The sequence below is a fragment of the Kogia breviceps genome, chromosome 15 (assembly GCF_026419965.1).
Source record: "Kogia breviceps isolate mKogBre1 chromosome 15, mKogBre1 haplotype 1, whole genome shotgun sequence".
NCBI classification, from domain to species: Eukaryota; Metazoa; Chordata; class Mammalia; order Artiodactyla; family Physeteridae; genus Kogia; species Kogia breviceps.
Genome location: NC_081324.1, coordinates 12,810,872 through 12,832,881, shown reverse-complemented (window position 1 = coordinate 12,832,881; position 22,010 = coordinate 12,810,872). Strand labels below are relative to the sequence as shown.

At 43.9% G+C, this 22,010-nt stretch overlaps 1 protein-coding gene across 7 annotated transcripts in view; it reads left to right on the top strand.

The window, feature by feature from the left end:
• TNFRSF11A (TNF receptor superfamily member 11a) overlaps positions 1-22,010 on the top strand; it is a 118,207-nt gene that overhangs the window by 30,969 nt on the left and 65,228 nt on the right. For 2 of the 7 annotated variants that reach the window (XM_067016045.1, XM_067016040.1), the window contains exons 5-9: positions 1,931-2,024; positions 3,195-3,286; positions 5,139-5,252; positions 8,308-8,360; positions 10,461-11,217. In XM_067016045.1, coding sequence (XP_066872146.1) covers positions 1,931-2,024; positions 3,195-3,286; positions 5,139-5,252; positions 8,308-8,360; positions 10,461-11,217 — 1,110 coding nt within the window. Of the gene's footprint in view, positions 1-1,930; positions 2,025-3,194; positions 3,287-5,138; positions 5,253-8,307; positions 8,361-10,457; positions 11,218-22,010 lie in introns of all 7 variants that reach the window. The other 5 variants (XM_067016044.1, XM_067016039.1, XM_067016043.1 and 2 more) reach the window with 4 other exon arrangements.

Below are 22,010 nucleotides of genomic sequence, written 5' to 3'. Positions count from 1 at the left end.
TTTCTCGTGGGAAGAAGTCTGACGATTTTTTAAATTACTAAAATAAATCTCCCTATGACAGCCTGCTCCCTTCTGAATTCTGGTTCTGAGATATAAGCAAGACCCAGAGCCTTTCCAGAAGTTTGTTAGCTGCATGAAAAAAGGTGCTGGTCCCTTCTGCTGTTTTTTTTTTTTTCTGGTCAGTGTCCTCTCTGCTTTGCTCCTTTGGAAATGGTGCATCCTTCAGCAATAGGTGGAGGGTAGAGGGGGTGACGTGGATGACTGAAAATTTTACCCCTGCCTTGCAGTATATTTGAACTCAGAACAACTGAACCCGATCCCAAATACCCCATATCTGTTGTCACACCCTTGCCCTTAATAGATAGGGGAAGACAAGCTGTAATGAGGTGCTCTGAATGCAGGAGCTTTTTTCCATCACCAATATTTTGACTTGCTGCTTTGTTTGGCATCTCAGAAGTTTGGCACTGTGGTAGGATTTGGAGAAGGTATGCCTTCTTTTATAAAGTGGGAGTGTGATTGTGAAAGGAAAAAAGAGAAAGGAGAATGTGCAGGATGCCCCCAGCAGGTCAGTGTTACAAAGAGCAGACATGAAAGTTGTGTCCCTTCAGGCTCTTCGTGCCTTGCAGCCCCTTTAGGAAGTCGCTTTGTTTTTAAGGGTTACTCTTCCAGAGGGTGTTTATCTTTTTAAAAGCGGTTTGAATTAATACGAGTGACTAGATCTTAAATGCACCTTTGCTGATATCATTTCAAGGCAAATCAAATTGCTAGAGTAAGGGGTGGGTACCCTACTTATTGAGGCAATTGCAGAAATCAAGAATGTACTTCCCTCTTGACTTTGGACAAAGAAAATGTAATTCCTTATTTTAGGGTTTTATTCATGAAAATAAACCACAGAAGTGCTACTAATTTCAAGAGTAATTTGTGGTTTTGGCACAAGCGGGTTGCTTATGATATCACACGGTAGCCAATATCCTTCTTTACTGGAATTACCAAAGGGTCATCATGTGTCAATTGCAGTAAAGGTAATAGACATAGGAAATCTGAGACATTTCCTATTTTGATAATGTAGTTCATGTGGAATATGAGAGAGGTGAAGACAGCTCACTAACCAGGATCAATTCCTGCTTTCAGTGCTATGGCTTAAGGCAGGGGTCCAAAATCCATCCCACCGCTTGTGTTTGTGTAAATAGGATGTTATTAGAACACAGCCGCATCTATTTTTTTTTTAACGCATTATCTGTGACTTCTTTCACACTACAAGTAATTTGCAGAGACCAGAAGGCCTGCAAAGCCTAAGATATTTATTGTATGGCTCTTTATAGAAAACCGTTAACTACCAACCCTTGGTTTAAGGGAAAGAGACCATAGTGTACTTTGGTTCTTTTTTTTCTTTTTTCTTTGTTTTGAAAACTTTGTCAACGCTCCAATACTTAGACTGGTGAGAGTATTGATCAGAAAGGGTCAAGACAAGAAGTTTCCTTTAAAAGCGGTAAATGGGCTGCCATTCTCTGTACCCAAAGCCTGGGGTAAGCCCCAAAGGGGAGACAGGGGAGAACAGACAGGTGCTTGATTAAAACAAAACAGATAGCAGGCTCCCTGGCCAGGAAACAAAGGATCGGTGACCAGGACGGTGGCTCTGACCGTCAGAGGGTCCAGACCAGAGAGCTGGATCTAATTCAGATGTGGCATTGGCGCCCTGAAAGTGAGCCAGTTCCCCTCTGGACACACTGCTGTCACCTGCTGTGGGGTCTCAGGCCCTCTGAAGTCTGTGAGGACTTCAGCCACCGGCCGCAGGTGGTGAGGGTGGGAATGTGGAGGCAAGAGGCAGGCGGGGCGCTTCTGATCTCTGGTCCTCTAGACCATCCTCCTGGCCGATCTCTAAGTGTCCTCGTTTGTCTTGTGTTCTTTTGTCCATTGGTCTTTTTGACAGTGCAGCTCAACAAGGACACGGTGTGCGAGCCCTGCCTCGCAGGCTACTTCTCTGACGCCTCTTCCTCCACAGAAAAGTGCAAACCCTGGACCAAGTAAGTGACAACGAAGGAACCCAGAGGGTTTGTTGATTTTAAACCCAACTCAGCCTCTACTGTCTCGTCTGTTTTGAAAACAGACTGATTCAGTTTGATGAGGCTTCCTCTGGAAGCCAGGTTCACAACAGGAAAAGTCTGTCAGTTGGGCGTGAGGGAAATAAACCAGTGCAGCCAGTCTTCACCCTGATGTGTGACAAGAGTTGTGTATTGCTTGTTAGATTCAGTTTGATTGAAGCTTTGACTTACAGTTGCCGCTGCTTTTTCCCTTTTTCTAACCTTATCTAGTCGCAAATTACTTAGGATGCTTATTACCTTCTCACCAGTCCCACTTTTCCCAGCTTCCCAGCGTCACTGGTTTACTTGTACAAAGATGTGTGTGTGTGTGTGTGTGTGTGTGTGTGTGTGTGGTGTATGTGCAAATAGAAGCCTCCTGTTTAAATAAATGTTTACACACTTGGGGTTTTTTTTCTCTGCATAATATATCCTGAAGGAAGCTCATTCCATATTAGTTCACTTAGATCTTTGTGGCTTTTTATAGCTACATAGTATGTCATCCTAGAGATGTACCATAATTTATTTAATAAGCTCTCTATTGATAGTCATTTAAGTGGTTTGCAGTCTTTTACAGTAGTAAGTAAGTTTGCAATGAATCATCTCTTCTATATACTATCTCACACTTATGTGAGTATATCCAGAGTGAAATTCCTGAGTCCTTTCATGGCATGCTTGTTGTTGAATACTCATAATCAATGTCATGATTCTTTCAGTTCCCAATAAATTAATTCTCGTAAAATATTTATTTTCTGATCCACTTACCCAAGTTTTGTTTTGAAAAGATTTTCTGTGTTTTCAACTTTGAAAGGGTATTCATCCAAAGTTTATCACTTAGCCATGGTAACTGAATTTGGAATCTTCTTTACTGAAGACACCAAGCTTTTCTCTTTTGGACCATGCACTCAGAGGACACTTCTTAGAGGACACTGGCAGTAGTTACTCTTGCCTTTGTCCACCTTAATGATGTGTGGATAGACACTGGGGGTTCAAACATCCCCAAAGACCTAGTTCCTCTCCTGAATGAGCTTGCAATCTAAAGGGATAGAACTTTTTAAAGCATTTTTTAAAATAAGAATATAAAACCAAAGCACTTACCTACCTTTCCCCTCACAGCTGTACCATTCTTGGAGAGACAGAAGCACTTCACGGGACCGATAAATCAGATGTGGTCTGTAGTTCTCTTCCACCTACAAAACCACCCAATGGTATGTTGAATAGAGCAGGTTGGTTGGGTAGATGTGCCCCAGCCTAGTCACAGCTCTTCTAGATTTCTCCCGAATTACACGCTATATCCAGAGGCGTCCATTTCTCCCTTCTCATCTCATCCTATCCATGGTCAGCTCAGTATTTCATTTTTATTAGTATTTTAATTCCAGATATGTTGTTTATTTGATAATTTTCTACTGTGGAATGGATAGCTAGTAATTTATTCGTATGTGCCAAAAAAGGAATGGATAACTAGTCATTTATTAGTATATGGCAAAAAAAGAAAGAAAACTGAGGTGCAAACATAAATTAAAATGCCCAGATGTGATAGGATGGTGGTGGTCACAGTGGTCCCAGTAGGGTACCTGTGGGAGATTTTGGTCACCAGCCAGAGTTAGCAACTTGTTAGAAGATAGTTATCATTATTTCTGGAACATCCTGTGGATCAAATCAATCTCAAATACAGTTTCAATGATTGACAGAAAGTTGACAGTTAATGGTGGAAGCTGCTTACCCAGGTGAGGGAGATGCTGTGAAGGTGGGTCCAGGTATCACAGCACAGGAGGAGGCATAAGCGGCAAGAAAACCTTTCTAATGAGGCAAGAGGACCTAGGCCACAGAGCGAGGGGGTTGACGAACATTGACTAAGAAAGTCAAGGCCTCAGCTTTGACATTTTGGCAAAGAGGAGAACATCAAAGCGTTCTGGATACGGAATTGCACAGTCAGAGCAGCATTTTAAAAAGACCATTAAGAGAACATTAAAAATAACTGAGGGAATAAAAAATTGGCTTAAAAAAGACAGAAGGAGAGGGCTTCCCTGGTGGCGCAGTGGTTGAGAATCCGCCTGCCGATGCAGGAGACACGGGTTCGTGCCCTGGTCCGGGAAGATCCCACATGCCGCGGAGCAACTAAGCCCGTGAGCCATGGCCGCCAGGCCTGCGCGTCCGGAGTCTGTGCTCCGCAACGAGAGAGACCACAACAGTGAGAGGCCCGCATACCGCAAAAAAAAAAAAAAAAAAAAAAAAAAAAAAAAAAAAAAAAAAAAAAAAAAAAAAAAGACAGAAGGAGAGGACTTCCCTGGTAGCGCAGTGGTTGAGAATCTGCCTGCCAATGCAGGGGACACGGGTTCGAGCCCTGGTCCAGGAAGATCCCACGTGCCGCGGAGCAACTAAGCCCATGCATCACAACTAATGAGCCTGCACTCTAGAGCCTGTGAGCCACAGCTACTGAGCCCGTGTACCACGACTACTGAAGCCTGTGCACCTAGAGCCCAAGCTCTGCAACAAGAGAAGCCACGGCAACGAGAAACCCACGCACCGCAATGAAGAGTAGCCCCCGCAAGGGGGGATGCAAAAAATGGTTGAGTCCACACTGTGTTGTAGATGAAGTACCTGAAACACTTCGCAGGATGGCTGTGGTTCTGTTCTCATGACCAGCAAAACCCTGGTGCCATGTTGTTATTTGGAAAGAGATTGGATAAGGGGCTTCCTTTTGCCTCCAGAGCCCATCCACCTAGAGAGAGTGAAGTGTTCTGTGGGTAAACAAAGATGGTGGATGGTGTGGTCATCCCTATTAGAGTTGGTCTAAAGTAGAAGCATTTAAATATGGTCCTGGGCTGGCCCCTCAGAGCTATGGCAGCCGGCAGGACTGGGCTGCGTTGTCGATTTCACCCTCCTGAACGGGGGCTCTCCCTGACCAACCTACAGTCCTGGTCGGGGACCTTCCTATTGTTCTTATTCCACACCAACATCCTTGATTCTGGGGTTTGATTGAAAGGGTTATGTTTTTAAATGGAGAAAGTAAAAATAAACAATCTTTAATGCCATTTTTCTCATTTTCTTCCAACACAGAACCCCAGATTTACTTGCCCAGTTTAATTATTCTGCTTCTCTTCGTATCTGTGGCATTAGTTGCTGCTGTCATCTTTGGCGTTTACTATAGGAAAAAAGGGAAAGCACTAACAGGTATTGTGTCTACATTGGGTTTTGAAAATGAATCTTAAAGCCAATAGATACATTTCTAGGTGTATGCTTTGAAGAGGCGTATATTGCCCTCTGACTGCCTCTGGTGATCTGTTTAAACTAAGGTGACACACGCTTTATACCTAATTCATTGTTCTCTGGCAAAACAAACAGATGAACAAATGAACAAAAATCCATTGTGCCTGTTTATGTATATGCAAACAAAAATATTCTAGGTGCAGGAAACCAATGACTGTTGTATAGATTATATAGTGTCAGATATACAGAGGTTGCATTTATCCTAGAATACAAACACTTTTAATTACTTAAATTTAATTAATTACTGAATTAAAAGAGACACGATGTTCAGGTACATGGCAGATGGAAAGTTTTGACTGGGGTGTTGCCCTGATCGGTGAATTTAAAATTCTGAAAGTCAGTGGCCTCATATTCAGTAAAATGCGGGTGCTCGTTCTTAGAATGAATAATCAAGTGTCGTCTCGTTCATTGGGAATAGTTTTTCCACACCAAAAAATTGTTTGATAGTGTCTTTTAACATCACGTCGTGTTTGACTTTTATACTACAAAGCTAAAAAGTATAATTTTAAAGAAAGTGTTCAAGGCTTCACTAGGTTTCCTAAACCTCGTGCACATCATTGTCTTTGAAGCACCTGTGGTCTCACCATCCTTTCACATTTTCAGTTGGTCACTTGTTTCTTCCACCTTTGCTTTGCTGTGATTCCATCCGTTCTCTCACAGTCACATCCGTAGACTTCATGAAATCCTGCATATCTTACTATTTCCATTAACATTCCACCGCCTAGTGTAACACTGGGCGATCAAAAGATTAAAGAGGGAAGATGGTGACTGACGATGCCAGTGTTAAGCAGAGAGTATTTGAAGGGGAAAAATTGGAATTAACTTTTTAAAAAGTCTGTCATTATTGAATCTTGTTATTTAATGCAACTTCACCTCCCCAGCCTCGGAACTGGGGATTGGAATAATGCATGTTCAGAGATGCTGATGGATTGCTCACTCATACAGCCATGTTTTCATGAGATAAACAGACTCCCACTGTTTCATTCTTTAGTTTTTTTCTCTGTGATAATCTCTTTTGGCCATATCTTACCAATGTCAAAGGCAGTGGGCCTGTCCATCACTGAGCCGGGACGTGCGTCTGTCAGCTTTCTCTTCATCCCTTCATTCAACACATGTTTCTTGGCCACCAGGGACTGGACAGACACTGGGGTCTCAATAGTGAGCAACACAAACAGAGCCAGTGCCCTCACGGAAGAAGCTTCTCTGTGAGCAAGACAGGGACTGGCCCACAGAATGAGGCTGAGTGTGGAAAGGGAGGTGCAAGCGCTCCAGCGGTGACAACAGTTGTCTGTCCAGCCTCGGGGTCGGCCAGGGCCTCCCAGGGCAGAGGCAGGGGACTTGAGATCTGAAAGACAAGGTGGAATGAACTAGCCCAAGGGGAGCTAAGGAGAATCAGAAGCATTCCATGCAAAGAGAATTGCATGATTGGAGGGAGCTGAGCAAGCTGGGGGGATTGGAAGGTTAGCGCAGCTGGAGCAGAAAGTCAGAAGCAGTGTGACATGAAACCTCTAAGAAGTGTGCTCCCATCCTGAGCACAGAGAGGCAAACAACCCTGTGGTTTTAGTATTAAATTTGGGGGCACAGAAAGAGTGGATGCAGACCCACCAGTAAGGAGGGCTTTTGCAGTCAACCGGGAGACAGATTATCACAGTAGTTATGAGTAATTGCCCCCTCTGTGTACAAATGTTATTTTTAGTATCATCTGTAACTGTCTAGTCCTGATCCCTAAAAGGAAAGAGCTGCAACTTTCCTTTTATTTGGAGTATCTTTATTTTTATATAATTTTAAAGTGATAGAAAATAAGCACGAATAATAGTGATGATGGTAGTTGTAACTGACATATTAAATATTTATCATGTGCCAACACTGCTCTACATATTTTACGTGTCCTAAGTCTCCACAACAGCACTGAGAGGGGGGCATTATTATTTCCCCCGTTTTATGTTGCAGAAACTGAGACTCAGAGAGGTTAAATAGACCAGGCAAGGTCACATAAGAGGTATCATGACCTATTAGGATGACATCATTATCTTCCAGTGGAAAATGGACAACCTCTTAGGTTTAGTTTTTTTTGTTTGTTTGTTTGTTTTGTGATATGCGGGCCTCTCACTGTTGTGGCCTCTCCCGTTGCGGAGCACAGGCTCCGGACGCGCAGGCTCAGCGGCCATGGCTCACGGGCCCAGCCGCTCCGCGGCATGTGGGATCTTCCCGGACCGGGGCACGAACCCGTGTTCCCTGCATTGGCAGGCGGATTCTCAACCACTGCGCCACCAGGGAAGCCCAGCTTTAGTCTTTATAGTGAATTCAATATCAAATATTCAGTGGAGGTGGGATAAAATTTTATCTTTGTATTATATAGATTTTTTAAATGCATAGATTTGACCTTTTAAGTTTCATCAGTTCTATTTTTAAAAGTTAAGGAAGATATACTTTGTACATGCCACAGAACATATTCTTCTTTCTTCTGAGAAGCAGCAGGGTGTAGGGGAAAAGGATTCAGGGCCCGCTGGAATTCAGTGGAGGCTGACACAGCCTTCTGGCATGCACTTTACTTTTATCATACATATATTTGTGCTAAGTCCCCTAGACCCACGTCACCTTTGTTCCCCTACAATACCTAACAGGGTCCCTAATCGTCAAAGAAAAATTGCTAAGGGCATGAGAATGTCTGTAGTCAAAACAGCAGCTCTGACAGCCCTCAAATGTGCCTGAAGGTATTGAGTGGAACATTAGGGCATCATATTTGGCTTTACATAGATCAAAAGGTTCTGTTTTTGGTAGGAGGAGGAAGATGCCTTCACAGTCTTTAAATTGGTTGATTTTCTTTTAAATGTTTCACTCTCAGATTTGCAGACGATTTTGTTTAAAGACAGTATTGATCTGACATAGTGGTCAATAATACTGAATTAGAAATAGGAAATAATCATATGAAGTGCTTATCCTTACTTTGTTTTTCTAGCTAATTTGTGGCACTGGGTCAATGAAGCTTGCGGCCGCCTAAGTGGAAATAAGGTAACTTTAAAAGTCTTAAGTGCCTCCTTTAAGTACTGTTAACAATTTGGGGGAATTCCCTGATGGTCCCGTGGTTAGGACTCGGCGCTTTCACTGTCAGGGCCCGGGTTCCATCCCTGGTTGGGGAACTAAGATCCCACAAAGCTGAGTGCACGAGGCCAAAAAAAAAAAAAATGGCTGATATAACTATTAGTAGTCAAATATTGAGTCAAATTGTGAATGGGTACTTCCCTGAGAGTATGGAACCTCAAATCCTGGGATTGATCCCCACAGAGTAACCCAAAGCCCAAGTCAGTGCTTATCCTAAATGCTGTTTTCTCTGTATTTCATTCCATTTCTGTCATCTCTCTGCCCATGTATTATTTATATTATTATTTTAGTGCCAATCTCTATTGCCTAGGACAGAGTCCTAGGAGGGAAGAGTGTTCACATTCCTGTACTCTGTAGTTATTTTGGTGGCTTTTAATTTTGGTGTAACTTCAAAATTGTAGGAAAGCAGTGAGATAGTATAAAAAACTTCCACCTGCCCTATACTCAGATCCACCGATTGTTTATATTTTCACATTGCTTTATTATTTGCTATCTGTATGTTTGTATATGCGTATGTATACTTTTTCTCTTGAACCATTTTTTAAAAATTTATTTATTTAATTTATTTATTTTTTGGCTGCGTTGGGTCTTTGTTGCTGTGCGCGGGCTTTCTCTAGTTGTGGTGAGCGGGGGCTACTCTTTGTTGCGGTGTGTGGCCTTCTCATTGCGGTGGATTCTCTTATTGCGGAGCACGGGCTCTAGGCGTGCGGGCTTCAGTAGCTGTGGCTCGCAGGCTCTAGAGCACAGTCTCAGTAGTTGTGGCACATGGACTTAGTTGCTCCGCGGCATGTGGGATCTTCCCGGACCAGGGCTCGAACCTGTGTCCCCTGCATTGGCAGGTGGATTCTTAACCACTGTGCTACCAGGGAAGCCCTCATGAACCATTTTAGAGTGTGTGGCAGACATCATGTTCCTCTACCCTTAAATACTCATGTAAATTTCTTAAGAACAAGGACATTCTCTTATATAACCATAGTACCTTTATCAAAATCAAAAAATTTAGTAGTGGTACAATACTATTATATATCAATAATTTACATTTGATCTTAAAATTTCATTAATTATCCCATTATATCTTTTAGGTCTAGGTTCTTAGGTATAAAGATATATACATTTAAAAAATATTTATTTATTGATTTTTGGCTGCACTGGGTCTTCGTTGCTGCGCGCGGGCTTTTCTCTAGTTGCGGCGAGCGGGGGCTGCTCTTCGTTGCGGTGTGCGGGCTTCTTGTTGTGGTGGCTTCTCGTTGCGGAGCACGGGCTCTAGGCACGTGGACTTCGGTAGTTGTGGCTTGCGACCTCAGTAGTTGTGGCGCACGGGCTTACTTGCTCCACGGCATGTGGGATCTTCCCGGACCAGGGCTCAAACCTGTGTCCGCTGCATTGGCAGGTGGATCCTTAACCACTGTGCCACCAGGGAAGTCCCTAAAGATATATAAATTTTAAACCTTGAGCTCATACTGATTTCTCCAATTCCGGTCCCAACACTACAGGATTTATTGTAGTCTTTCTTTAGCTGTATTTGAATCTTCCCTTCTCCAACAGTAAGAAACCCAGCTCCCGTTATTCTCAGTATATTTACTCATTTACTCAGTTCCAGAATACACAGAAAGTAGTTTCAGGATCACTAAGCCATACCACAGCGAAAAGCAAAGCTACTAACCAGAGTTCAATATTTGTTTACAGGGTTTTTAAAAAATTTAGATTGAGGGATAGACAAAATCCTGTGTTCTAAAGTTATTTGGGTCAGCTCTTCCCTTGCTTCAGTGTAAACATGCTATCCCATTGGAAATGCAGGTCGATTCATCTGATTCCGGTTGCACTCTATCTGAGGGTTCTCCCCACCCCCTAATCTTAAATAACCCAAATAAAGCGACATAGTGAATATTCCATCTGTACTTGTTATGGTGGAAATAATTACTATAAACACCCATTTTCAGCCACGTTTAGCAGACCCATGTACTACCATCGCTGGTATTAATGCTCTGCCTTCTGAATTTAAATCAGCAGGAGTCCTCAGGCAGCAATCTTAGCTGCACTCGTGTGGAAGCCCCTAGTCAGCGTGAAATCTGTGAGGGTGTCTTACCGCTGACTCTGGATCAGAAGATGTTTTCTGAAGATAGGTGCTGTCCCGGCAGTGGACGTGCGTGTGCAGGTGGCGGTTCCTGTGTGCCGGGAGAAGACACTGCGCTGCTCACCCTGGTCGGCGAGATTGAGGGGGACCCCTTCAGGCAGATTCCCACGGAAGACGAATACGTGGACAGGCGTCCCCGGACCCCAGACTCTATATTGTTCCTCACTCAGCCTGGAAGCGCATCCACACCGCCTTTCCCTGAACCCCTGGAGGTGGGAGAGAATGACAGTCTAAGCCAGTGCTTCACTGGGACAGAGAGCTTGGTGGATTCCGAAAGCTTCCACTTTGCTGAGCCTCCGTGCAGGACTGACTGGATTCCTATGTCCTCCGAAAAGTACTTGCAAAGAGAAGCGGAGGGTGGCAATTGCCCCCACTGGGCAGCCAGCTCCAACTCTGCAGATGGCTGGCCAGGCTGCAGGAACCCTGCTAGGGAGGACCGGGAACCCCTGATGGGTTGCCCCCCGAGTGGACCCTTGCCCCAGAGCGCCTATGGCGTGGGCCTTCCGCCCGAAGCAGCTGAAGGGGCAGAGGCGGGAGGCCAGCCCCTGGATGGGGCTGATGCACGACTTCCCAGCTCCATGAGGGGAGGTCCTGGCTCTGGAGGCCCTGCCAGTGACCAGCCGCCTGCATCAGGTAAGTGACTCTGCTGGTTTCTCCCTTCTGAGCAAAAAGGCCTGGTCTCTGTGCAGTATTTGGGGACAAGTGTCACATGCCGTTCAGGAAAGAGGGACGCTAACATGGGAGAAGTTCAGCTCGAGGCTTTTCTCCTGCTAAGCCTCTTTACGGGCTGGGTTTGGAGTCAGTCCACATGTTGGGTTTGTGGGTTGTACCCCTGGGGCTCTCTCTCTCGTGGTTTATTTGTGCCCCGTGCCCTTTTGCATTCAGGCTTCTCACAATGGGATTAGACCTCAAATCCCAGCCAGCATTGACCCCTGAAGACAGTGCCAACATTGACCGCAGGACTGGCTGAAGTCAAGGCATTCCCTCAGATTTCTGGGTTTGGGTTTTTTCTTTAAAGCGACCTAGGCCTCAAATTTCCCCCTAAAAAAAGCTCTTATAAATTTCAGGACAAGAAACAAAATTGTTTAGTTAATCGTTGATTAATTAATATTTATTGAATGTAGCTTGTTGATTCTGGGCCAAATTAATGAGGCAGTGGCTGTCCTTTGATGCTTTTTATGAGAAGCCCCTTTTATAAACACTGCATAGGATATATTTATGGAACCAGGAGGATGGTTTTACAATTTAAGATCATTATAGAGATTTATTGCTGCACCACTGCTTGAGCGCGAATAGCCCACCAGTTGTAATATTATAACTTTTTTCTGCGAAGGTAAAACATCCTCTGTTTTATTCTGTAGTTACAGGGAACATTTCTGCTGATGGTGAGGGCTTCCTCTGGTTCTGGGGATTATTTGCTGTATTATGGGAAGGGGGTGGTCAGGGATCTCTGATAATTTTCTGAAAGCTATAGACCCTCTCTCCAGAAAAATGAATATATGCATATGTACTATTTAAGGGGCTTCACAGAATCCTCCCAAACTCCAAAACCACAAAGCCCGTACATGGACCACCTTTATCCTGGGATGCTTTTGCTTTTTCTTTTTTTTTGTCGTATGCGGGCCTCTCACTGTTGTGGCCTCTCCCGTTGCGGAGCACAGGCTCCAGATGCGCAGGCCCAGCGGCCATGGCTCACGGGCCCAGCCGCTCCGCGGCATGTGGGATCTTCCCGGACCAGGGCACGAACCCGTGTCTCCTGCACCGGCAGGCGGACTCTCAACCACTGCGCCACCAGGGAAGCCCACTTTTGCTTTTTCTTTCCTGCCTCTTTATTTAGTCTGCCACCAGGTCTAGCAGCTGGTCTTTGAATTATTTTATAACCGGGCCCTAAATGGAGACTGTTTTGCCCCATGCTAATGATGGCTCCTGGTTTATTGGGTAGAACAATGAATTTGAATCTGTCCTCCAAGGTTTGTAGTTCTGCTGCAACTACACAGATTCACTGATGTGTAAATTCTCTATCAGTTCTCAGTCAAACTAAAAGGAGGAGGTGGGCTTGGGGATATTTTTCAAAGAACTGATGTGTTTTTCCTCCAGAAGACCTCAACTTTTTTTTTCAAAGATTTTAAGTAATTTCCGTGTCTAAAAGTTTGGCTCTGTGGTTCGTTTGTATTGTTCTCTTTCTTTTCTACGGGTTAATTTTCTTCCCACTGGTTGCACACACAGAACACGAGTATTTGGGGACGTGGGGAGGAGGGGGGCGGAACCTCAGTTTGGCAGCGCCACATCTTGTGACACTGCCAGGAGACAGACCTGTTTTTCAGTTGCTAACATCAGGAAGGTGATGTTTGCTGCTGTGTGAAAAGCAGCAGCAGTTCTTGGAAGAACAGCATTGGCCAAAGTGAAAGAGATCAATTTTTTCGTAGTGTCTTGAAACCAAAAAGGTGGATCCGAGCTCTCCTGTAAGGAGTTAAAGCAGTACCCATCTCTCCTTTTTTTTAAATCTTTTTTTTCTCCAGCACTAAACATCTAGGCATGGAAAGAAGAAGAAGAAAAAAAAGTGTGTCATCAACTAAGTGGTATTAATTTGCAAAAAGTTTACACTGCTTTTTCTGTCTCAATCTGGGGCTCAGCCATGTAAAACATCCGTAGAGACTTGCCAGCAAGTGGGCCAAATTCATGTTCGCCTGAGGAGAAGTAGCAGCCAGACTGATTTTTGAGGCTGTGCAGGTCTCTCCGTAATTACTTCTACATAAACAGGCCTTCTGATTCCTGGTCAAAATAGCACTTTCTCATTATTGCTTCTGTTGTTGTTGTTGTTGGGCGGTTCGCGGGCCTCTCACTGTTGTGGCCTCTCTCGTGACACACAGGCTCAGCGGCCATGGCTCACGGGCCCAGCCACTCTGCGGCATGTGGGATCTTCCCGGACTGGGGCACGAACCCGCGTCCCCTGCATCCGCAGGCGGACTCTCAACCACTGTGCCACCAGGGAAGCCCTGCTTTTTTTTTTTTTTATTGTCATAGTTTATCTTCTATAAAATGTGTGAAAGAGAATGGAGCTTGGGTGGGGTTAATCCTACATGATCTCCTGAAAGCCACTGTGCTTTCAAGACTTGAAGGAGGTGACCTTTTTATTGGCTTTTGGATTTTTATATGTGAGTATTTAAGAAGGAAAAACACTTACAACCAAATCAAGTGGTTTCTGCAGAAATGACAGACAGGGTTGGGCGCCACCTAAGTAGGGAAAAGTATCTCCTTTGCACCCAGCTTCCTTTTGAAGAGGATGATTTTTCTTCAGACAGCTCCACAAGCCTATCTTTCAAAAATAATACCCAACGGTAAGTCTGTGTTCGCAGCGTCACAGCTCTTAAAGCACAAGGAGGGTTATCAGCAAAAACCAGTGAAAGGGGAAAACATACTTACGGGTTTGTGTTGCGTAACCATGTCTTGATTTACGTCTTAAATGATCCTGATGACATGACGGTGGTTACCTTGGTTACAAGCCCCTTCACCTGGAGTTTGGAGAATTCTGTGTCTGGAAAATGATGTCATGTGAAAGAACAACTTCTTAAGATTAATGTGTCACTAGTTGGCCTGTGACTTGCTTCTGGCTCCTGAGATCACTTAATTGGTTCAGACACTTCTGAACTGGAGAGAGGTGTTTGTTCCCAGGGCCCACGATTCTTCATGAGCATCAGCTACGTGCTTCTCTATCAGATCTTTACTGAGGGTCCACTGAGACACGGAGACTTGGAAAAGCTTGGAAAACAAGTAGGGCTTGGTGCTAGGGAAGGGACAACACAGAAAGAATCAATAATTTGAGAAAGCAAGGCCCTCCATGGCCAGCCCCCCCCGCTAACCTGCAGCCTGTCGGTCCTCTTCACCTGCTCACCCGCCTAAGTTTGGCCAACGCCAGCCTCAGCCATTTTTAGTGGGACGCTCTCACTTTCCTGCTTCTGCACTGTGACCGGCCTCCCCTAGTGTGGCCACCCTGTCCCCGCACGGTCCCCTTTTCCAGAGCACCCAGCTCCTCCGGACCTTCAAGTCCCAGCCCAAAGGCTGCTTCCTAAACCAGGGATGCACTTCGTCTGCCTGGGTGGCCACTCTCCCCTTCCGTGCCCTCGGCAGCCCCTCGTAATTCGTCTTGGCATCTTTCTCACCGAGCCCAGCACACTCAGACCTTTATCAACAGCCCTCTCTAGGCAGCCACGAACGGTTAGTTGGTAGGAATTGGCGTGACCTTCACCGCTCCCGGTCTTTCTAGTCTCTCCCGTGGCAGCTTACTCACAGTATAAGTGAATAAATGTTCATAAGCTCATTCATTCATTCCTCCATCCATCCAGTCATGAATAACTGAAGGAATAAGAGCCCATGGCTTCCCATTTGTTCCCTAACTCACTCTCAGCCTCTTACCTCTTCGGTCTGTTCAGGGGAGCAGGGGGCCAGGCAGGGGATGGAAGGATGGCCACCAGCTGTTCTGGGCAGACTTAGGTGTCCTGGGCAGAGGAGGCAGAGATGGCAGAAAAAAGGGTGTGCTGGTCCATCCAAGTGGCATAGATACAACTAGGCTAATGCCTGGGGGCCAAGGGCACTGGAGGATGAGGGTACCCGCCTGACTCCCACGTCCCCCACCCTTGGTCTCCCATCCCTGGGCCCCACCCCGTCCTGAAATAACTATTCTTGACCATCCACTTCTATCCTGAAAGACAGATAAACGTTCTCTTACCCCAGTTTTCTTCCCCTTCCTCCCCTCCCCTGTCTTCTCTTCTCCTGTTGCAATGCCATCCACTAACTTGTGTTTGACGTTCAGCTAAGTATCGTAAGGTCAGATATTAGCTCACTGATTCTATAAGTTAAAAATATTTTTTAATTCAGTTATTTGGTAATAAAATTCAGCATTCATGGATGTGAAAGGTTGATGCATCATTTCAAAATATAAGAAAAATTTGTTCACTGTATCTTTTAGTTTAGCCCTGCTTCCCTTCCTTCTGTTCTAATGGGGCTCATTTTGGAAGGGTTTCATTTGTGAGCCATTCTAAGTAATTTTCAAGCATGATTCAGAATGGAACTATTAAATACCGTTTCCCTTCCCATATCATCATAGACCCAGTTTCTTCCAAATGCCTGAAACAGATCTTGCATTTCCATAAAAAGGAAAATCACATGAGAAGCATATGGGTTAAATATAAAATAAGTTTTTAAAAAATTCCAAAAGAACCCAATATAGCCTGGGTGATTTGAGTGGATTTGTGTATATTTTTAGTTCTTTTCCTTGGAAGAAAATCTGCATGACAATTGGGTGATATTATTTGCTATAGTTCTTGTGATTTAATATTCATATGTTATGCATTTTAAACAACATAATAAGCCTTTGAGAAGACAAGTATGCATTACCTTGCTTAAAAAATATAAATTGTGTCAAGGATTGAGTTCTTAATAGGAATTTTGTTCTCTCTGCCGGAGAAATAGGGATTACACGGGGCCTGCTATGCAAAGCAGGGACTTAGCAAACTATAAACATCTTTCTGGTCATGATGAGACACTTCATTTATTCATTGTTTCTGTTGACTTAAAATGCTATTTTTAACTCTCTCAAGTGACCTGAAAATTTTTCTAGCCCAATCACATTAAATATTAATGTCAAGCCAACCAACCCATCTTAAATGTTAGAAACTCTTCAGATTTTCTAATTTAATAAAAACCCTCATGTCATGTTAGTTCTCAAATCATCCTTTTGGGCAGCATTCACATAGAAGTCTGTCAATCCCCTTGTGTTCAGACACATTAAGCCTGTTCTGACATCCTGAAGGTTGCATTTTTATCAATGACATTATAGGTTATTAGTTACCAGGTGCTGGCTAAGTGCTTCGTGTAGGTATTACCTTCCCACTTCCTCACAGGAATCCTATGGGCAAGTTCCTCGCCCAGGACCACATAGCGAGTCAGCGATGAAACCGTGACTCAGCTATCTGATTCCGAAGACTGTGCCTTCAACCATGGCACTGTCTCCCCATAAATCAGTGCCAATGTTAACTGATTTCATGTGTTCACCGTGCGCTGGGGAATCCTCAGTGTGCTGTAGAATAAGGGCAAACTCGGGCTGGGATCATTGGCTACTCGGGCCGAGCGCAGGGCAGTGGCCAGGCCAGGCCCAGAAGGTTCCATGGGAAGGGGCGCTAGTGTTGGTGCAGGAGGTGATGTGGCTACTTTGGCCTCCGAGTCCCCTTTGTTCTGCCAGCTGTCTCAGGAAGTTACTGTTTTCACTGTCACCGGTTCTTTTGGGAGGAAAGCTCTTTCTTCCACGTGCCTCCAACCCCATCATTTTTTTGAAAGTAAAATAAAATTAAAAGAAATGCCAGAGGCAGAGGGAAGTGACAGGCCTGGCTTCGCTCATATTCCCAGAGGTCTGTGGACTAATGGGACCTATGAAAGCCTTAAGCCTTCTTAAGTCATCTTGGACAAGCCTCATGCACCCCATCCCTCCCTTTCCACGTTCCCCCCTTAACCAGCCACCAGCAAGGGAGAAGGTCTCCCCTGACATCAGAACGTCCTGGGGTCTCCTTGGCTCTCAGTGGAGAGGGCTACCCCTTCCGGGCATGTACCAGCTGCGGAAACCCCGGCAACCATGCTGATGAGGGGGCCCGCAGCACCCACCTTGCTCACGTGGGGTCCTTTTGACTTGCCATCCCAGGGCCTTGCCCTCTCATGTCTGTTCACACAACCGTGTAACACCCTCTGAAAGGCAGAAAGCTGATTTCAAGGAATGATTGCTTGTAAACAAGGACAGTTCAGGACTGAGGCGTAATACGGGATAAGGATATTACCAACTCATTCAAAACCCTGACCTACTCTAGTGCTACATTCAACTAGCTGCTGACTTGCATGATGGGAAATGAGACGGGGGATTTGTGTAGAATTCCATAGATGGCTGTTCAAACCGGAGACCGTCAGAATGATGGATTATTTCAGCAAAGAAAATAAAAGTTGGTTAGATTGCTAGAAGTAAGTGCCCTTTCAGTCTTCAAGGTATTTTGAAGTCCTTCAGCAAGACAGGGATGGAAAGATAACATGACTGCTCAATACATTTCCTGAATCTCGTTTCCTGGGGAGTTTCATGAGCACAAACATTACATTCTGGGTGTAATAATGCCAGCGTTGCACCTGTGAGAAATTCTGTGCTATTTCCCAAGCATTTTCAAATCCACTGTCTCGTTTGACGCTATGCCATCCTGCTGGCTGTTCACGCATTCATTCATTCGTTCATTTATCATATGCGCGCTCTGGGCGGCTTCAGGCTGCCAGGCTAGCTGGGCTTGCAAATTGATGCTCGTTTCCTAAAGAGCAGACCGAGTTGTTAGGTAGTTTGTCCCAATTCCACAGCTAGTGGAGGCCGAGCCAGGGCAGGACCAGAGCTTTCAGGGTCCTGCACTCCTCTGTCCCAACCCCATTTCTGTCCCTCCTGTACTCGGGCAGCCACTGAAACCACCATCCTTTTAGTCACCAGTCATGCTCTTCAGAGAGTGAAACACCCCTCTAAGCTGCTAAAACCTCTTTGCCATTGAAGTTGAGACAGGTGAGACTAGGATGCCATGGATGTTAGTAGATTACTTGCAGGTGAGTCTGTATTGTGACGAGGCTGGAGAAAGAAGACTGTTAGACGGTTTTCATCCCTGAAGCCATGTCAGTCAATAGAGGGGGAAAAAGAAGCAAGCCTGGAATGCTCACGTGCGGAGGAACTGCAAGCTGGCGTTTGTAGTGCAGCCAGCCTGGCACAGGGGGAGCATGCAGTAAATTCTGGATTTGAGGTGTTCATCACTATTAGTATTATAATAGTGATCTAGCTTAATCTTAATCTAGCTTCACTTCACCATAGATTAGCCCACATCCTCCTAACCTCTGGAGAGTGACCTGACGGAAGCCGACAGCACACTGATTACTCACAACTAATGGGTCACTCTAGGACACCCCGGACCCGCCCAGAGAATGGCCACGCTTACTAAAATCCATAGGTCTGCCCAGTCCTATGAGTGTGAGCTGATCCTGTTATAATTTAAAACTTTAACTGTTGCATTAACTGGTTAAAAAAAATGAAGTTGATAAGCATGAGAATTATTTCTATGAAACTATTCAGTGCTTCAGGAAGATTCAAAGAATGAGCTGCTAAAATCTTTTTGCTGTTGAAGTTGAGAGGGTGAGGTGATGAAAGGTTGAAGCAATAAAACTCTAGAAGGATTCTGCACTTAGACTGCTTGGCAGCTGGCTTGGTTCTCATTTCAGTTTAAAGAAACCAAAAGGAGATCGGAGGCAAAGCCTGACAGGTATAATTGATACAGTCAGCAGACCTTTTCTCAAAGGGACAAGCCTCAGTTCTCCATCAGAAAGTGGGTGTTGAAAGTTTTATAGCAGGTGGCAAGTGTCTTGAACACCAGGGAAACATATCAGAGTCCACATTTTAGGAGCACCGGTGGGTAGCCTCTGCAACTCAAGAGTTTTAACAAACGTTATCAATAGAGAAAATTAGATCGGCAAATGTGTCTGCAATATCGAAACATGTCCAACTTATAAGATGTTACCTCCAAAAAAGAGTAATATTAAATTAGAGCATCAGTGAGGGGGTGGGGGGAAACAGAGCAGCACTCCTTATAGTTATCTGCCAAAAAGTTTCTAGAGCCCGGTGAAAAGTGAATATATGAAGCCCCTTGTGCAAAAATTAGTCAGAATTTCAAGATGATGACAACAGAACATTAAACAAGCACGGGGCCCTTCTGAGCACAGGGCCCTGTGCGACTGCACAAGTCACATGCCCCTCAAGATGGCTCTGCTGTCACTTACTGTGACGGGCAAATAAGTAGAGCTTTTTAAAGTTTAGTCTGGGGCTTCCCTGGTGGTGCAGGGGTTGAGAGTCCGCCTGCCAATGCAGGGGACGCGGGTTCGTTCCCCGGTCTGGGAAGATCCCACGTGCCGCAGAGCGGCTGGGCCCGTGAGCCATGGCCGCTGAGCCTGCGCGTCCGGAGCCTGTGCTCCGCAACGCGAGAGGCCACAACAGTGCGAGGCCTGCGTACCACAAAAAAAAAAAAAAAAGTTTAGTCTGTACCAGTTTACTACTCTCATAAAGGATAGTGTGAATGGAACAGACTTGAACTTGATCGAAGGTAGTTTTTGTCATTAATTGTACTTTCGATGAAGAAACACATGAAGAATAAAATTGAGAATCTCATACTCTTTCTAGGTAGCTTTTCTTTACATCCTAATCGTCAGGAATTTAAAGGCCTTTTTTTGGCCCTCCCCTCCCTACTGTGCCCCCCGCAAGAATAATATTCTTGATCCAGTCTGTGGATCGAAGAATTATGAAATGTTTAAATATATTTCTTAGGAAAAAGGGTTTGAGTTCCATTTTGGAAAAAAAATAGAAAAGGATATCGATCCTATAGAATATATCAAAAATATATTGTTGACCATGAGGCAAAGGCATGGAATGAAATTTTTTTTTTTTGGGGGGGGTGGGCTGCACGGCATGTGGGATGTTAGTTCGCTGACCAGGGATCAAACCCATGCCCCTTATGTTGGAAGCGTGGAGTCTTAACCACTGGACCGCCAGGGAACTCCCCTGGAATGAAATTCTTAAGAAGAAAATTTTAACACAAAATCTTGATGTGTGAGATAATGGTTAAAAAAAATGGGTTTTTATCTGAGTTCACACAAACTGAAGATTCTGATGAGGAAGGTAAACAACAATGGAGTCATGATGATGATTTGTTGGAAAATAAAATTTTAAATGATGGAGAAATTATATATACCATGACATAAACAGATAAATCCATATGAAGAGGACAAAAAAGATATTAAATTCAAGACCATAAATCAATCACGCAGTGGCTAGCACTGCCCTGTGTGTAGGTTTACAAGATACTGAAGAACAACAGAACCATGTTGTTCTTCAATGTTTTAATAATAAAAAGCTAAAGGAATTATACCAAGAAAAAAATCATACTTTAAAGCAACTTAAATTTGCTGCTCTTATTAAATAATCATGGTATTTTATTTTTTTATTTTTAAACACAGTACATTTTAAATTGGAATATGGTTTATGGTATACACATATTATTTTTGATTTCTCACTTTGACTTTTTCTGTTAACTAGTGATCCCTCAACTAGGAAGACTTCTCCTGTGTTATCATTCATGCTGCTGCTGCTACAGTAGAGACCTTAAATCAGCTCTGTTAGTAGTTGTTACTTGAAAAAGTCATTTACAAGTTCACCTCTTCAACATCTTTTTAAACTTAAAACATATATAACTTGCATTCACACATTGATTTTTTAGTATAGGGACATCTGTGTTGGCTGAATATAGTTTCCTGAGCCTTTTTCACGTTAACCACACCATCTTAATTTCCAGGCATAACAAGTCTGAATGCAAACTCCTTCTGCATTTTTAAAGCCTCTTTTTCATTTTTTCTTTTAACAGCTGCCTTGTCCACGCCACCACACACCAGTTCAGCAGCTTGCTGATGTCTTTTGTTTTGCGTTTAGTGGCTCACATTTATTTGGGTCCTTGCAAAGCATTCACTTTAGTTTTCTTAGAAACATTTGCCTTTTTTCACACTTACTTACATTTCACAACTTTACATAAAGAAACAGACAGACCTTGGAGATACTGCAGGTTCAGTTCCAGACCTCCGCAATAAAGCAAACACCACAATAAAGTGAGTCACACGAATTTTTTTGGTTTCCCAGTGCATATAAATTTATGTTTACACTATACTGCAGTCTATTAAGTGTGCAATGGCATGTCTAAAAAAATAATGTACATACTCAGTTTAAAAATACTTTATTGCCAAAAATGCTAACAATCATCTGACAATGTAGGGTTGCCACAGACCTTCAACTTGTAAAAAATGCAGTATTTTCAAAGCACAATAAACCCAAGAGCAAGAAAATGAGGTACGCTTGTATTTCATTAGATTTCCTAATAGGTTCAACTAGTTAAAAGCAGACTTAAGAACTAACTTGGTAACTGGTGAGAGCAGAAAGACATAGGCATAATAGAGAGTAGACCTGTAGCATAGAGAACGCTCGATGTTATGAGCACCTGTCTGTTTTTTAAAAATTTTTATTTTATATTGGAGGATAGTTGATTCACAATGTTGTGTTAGTTTCAGGTGTACGGCAAAGTGATTCAGTTATGCATATACATATATCTATTCTCTTTCAAACTCTTTCCCAATTTAGGTTATTGCAAACATTGAGTAGAGTTATGTATGCTATACAGTAGGTCTCTGTTGGTTATCTATTTTAAATATAGTAGTGTGTATATGTCAATCCCAAACCCCCAATTTATCCCCCCCTTCACCTTTCTCCTTTGGTAACCATAAGTTTGTTTTCTAAGTCTATGAGTCTGTTTCTGTTTTGTAAACAAGTTCATTTG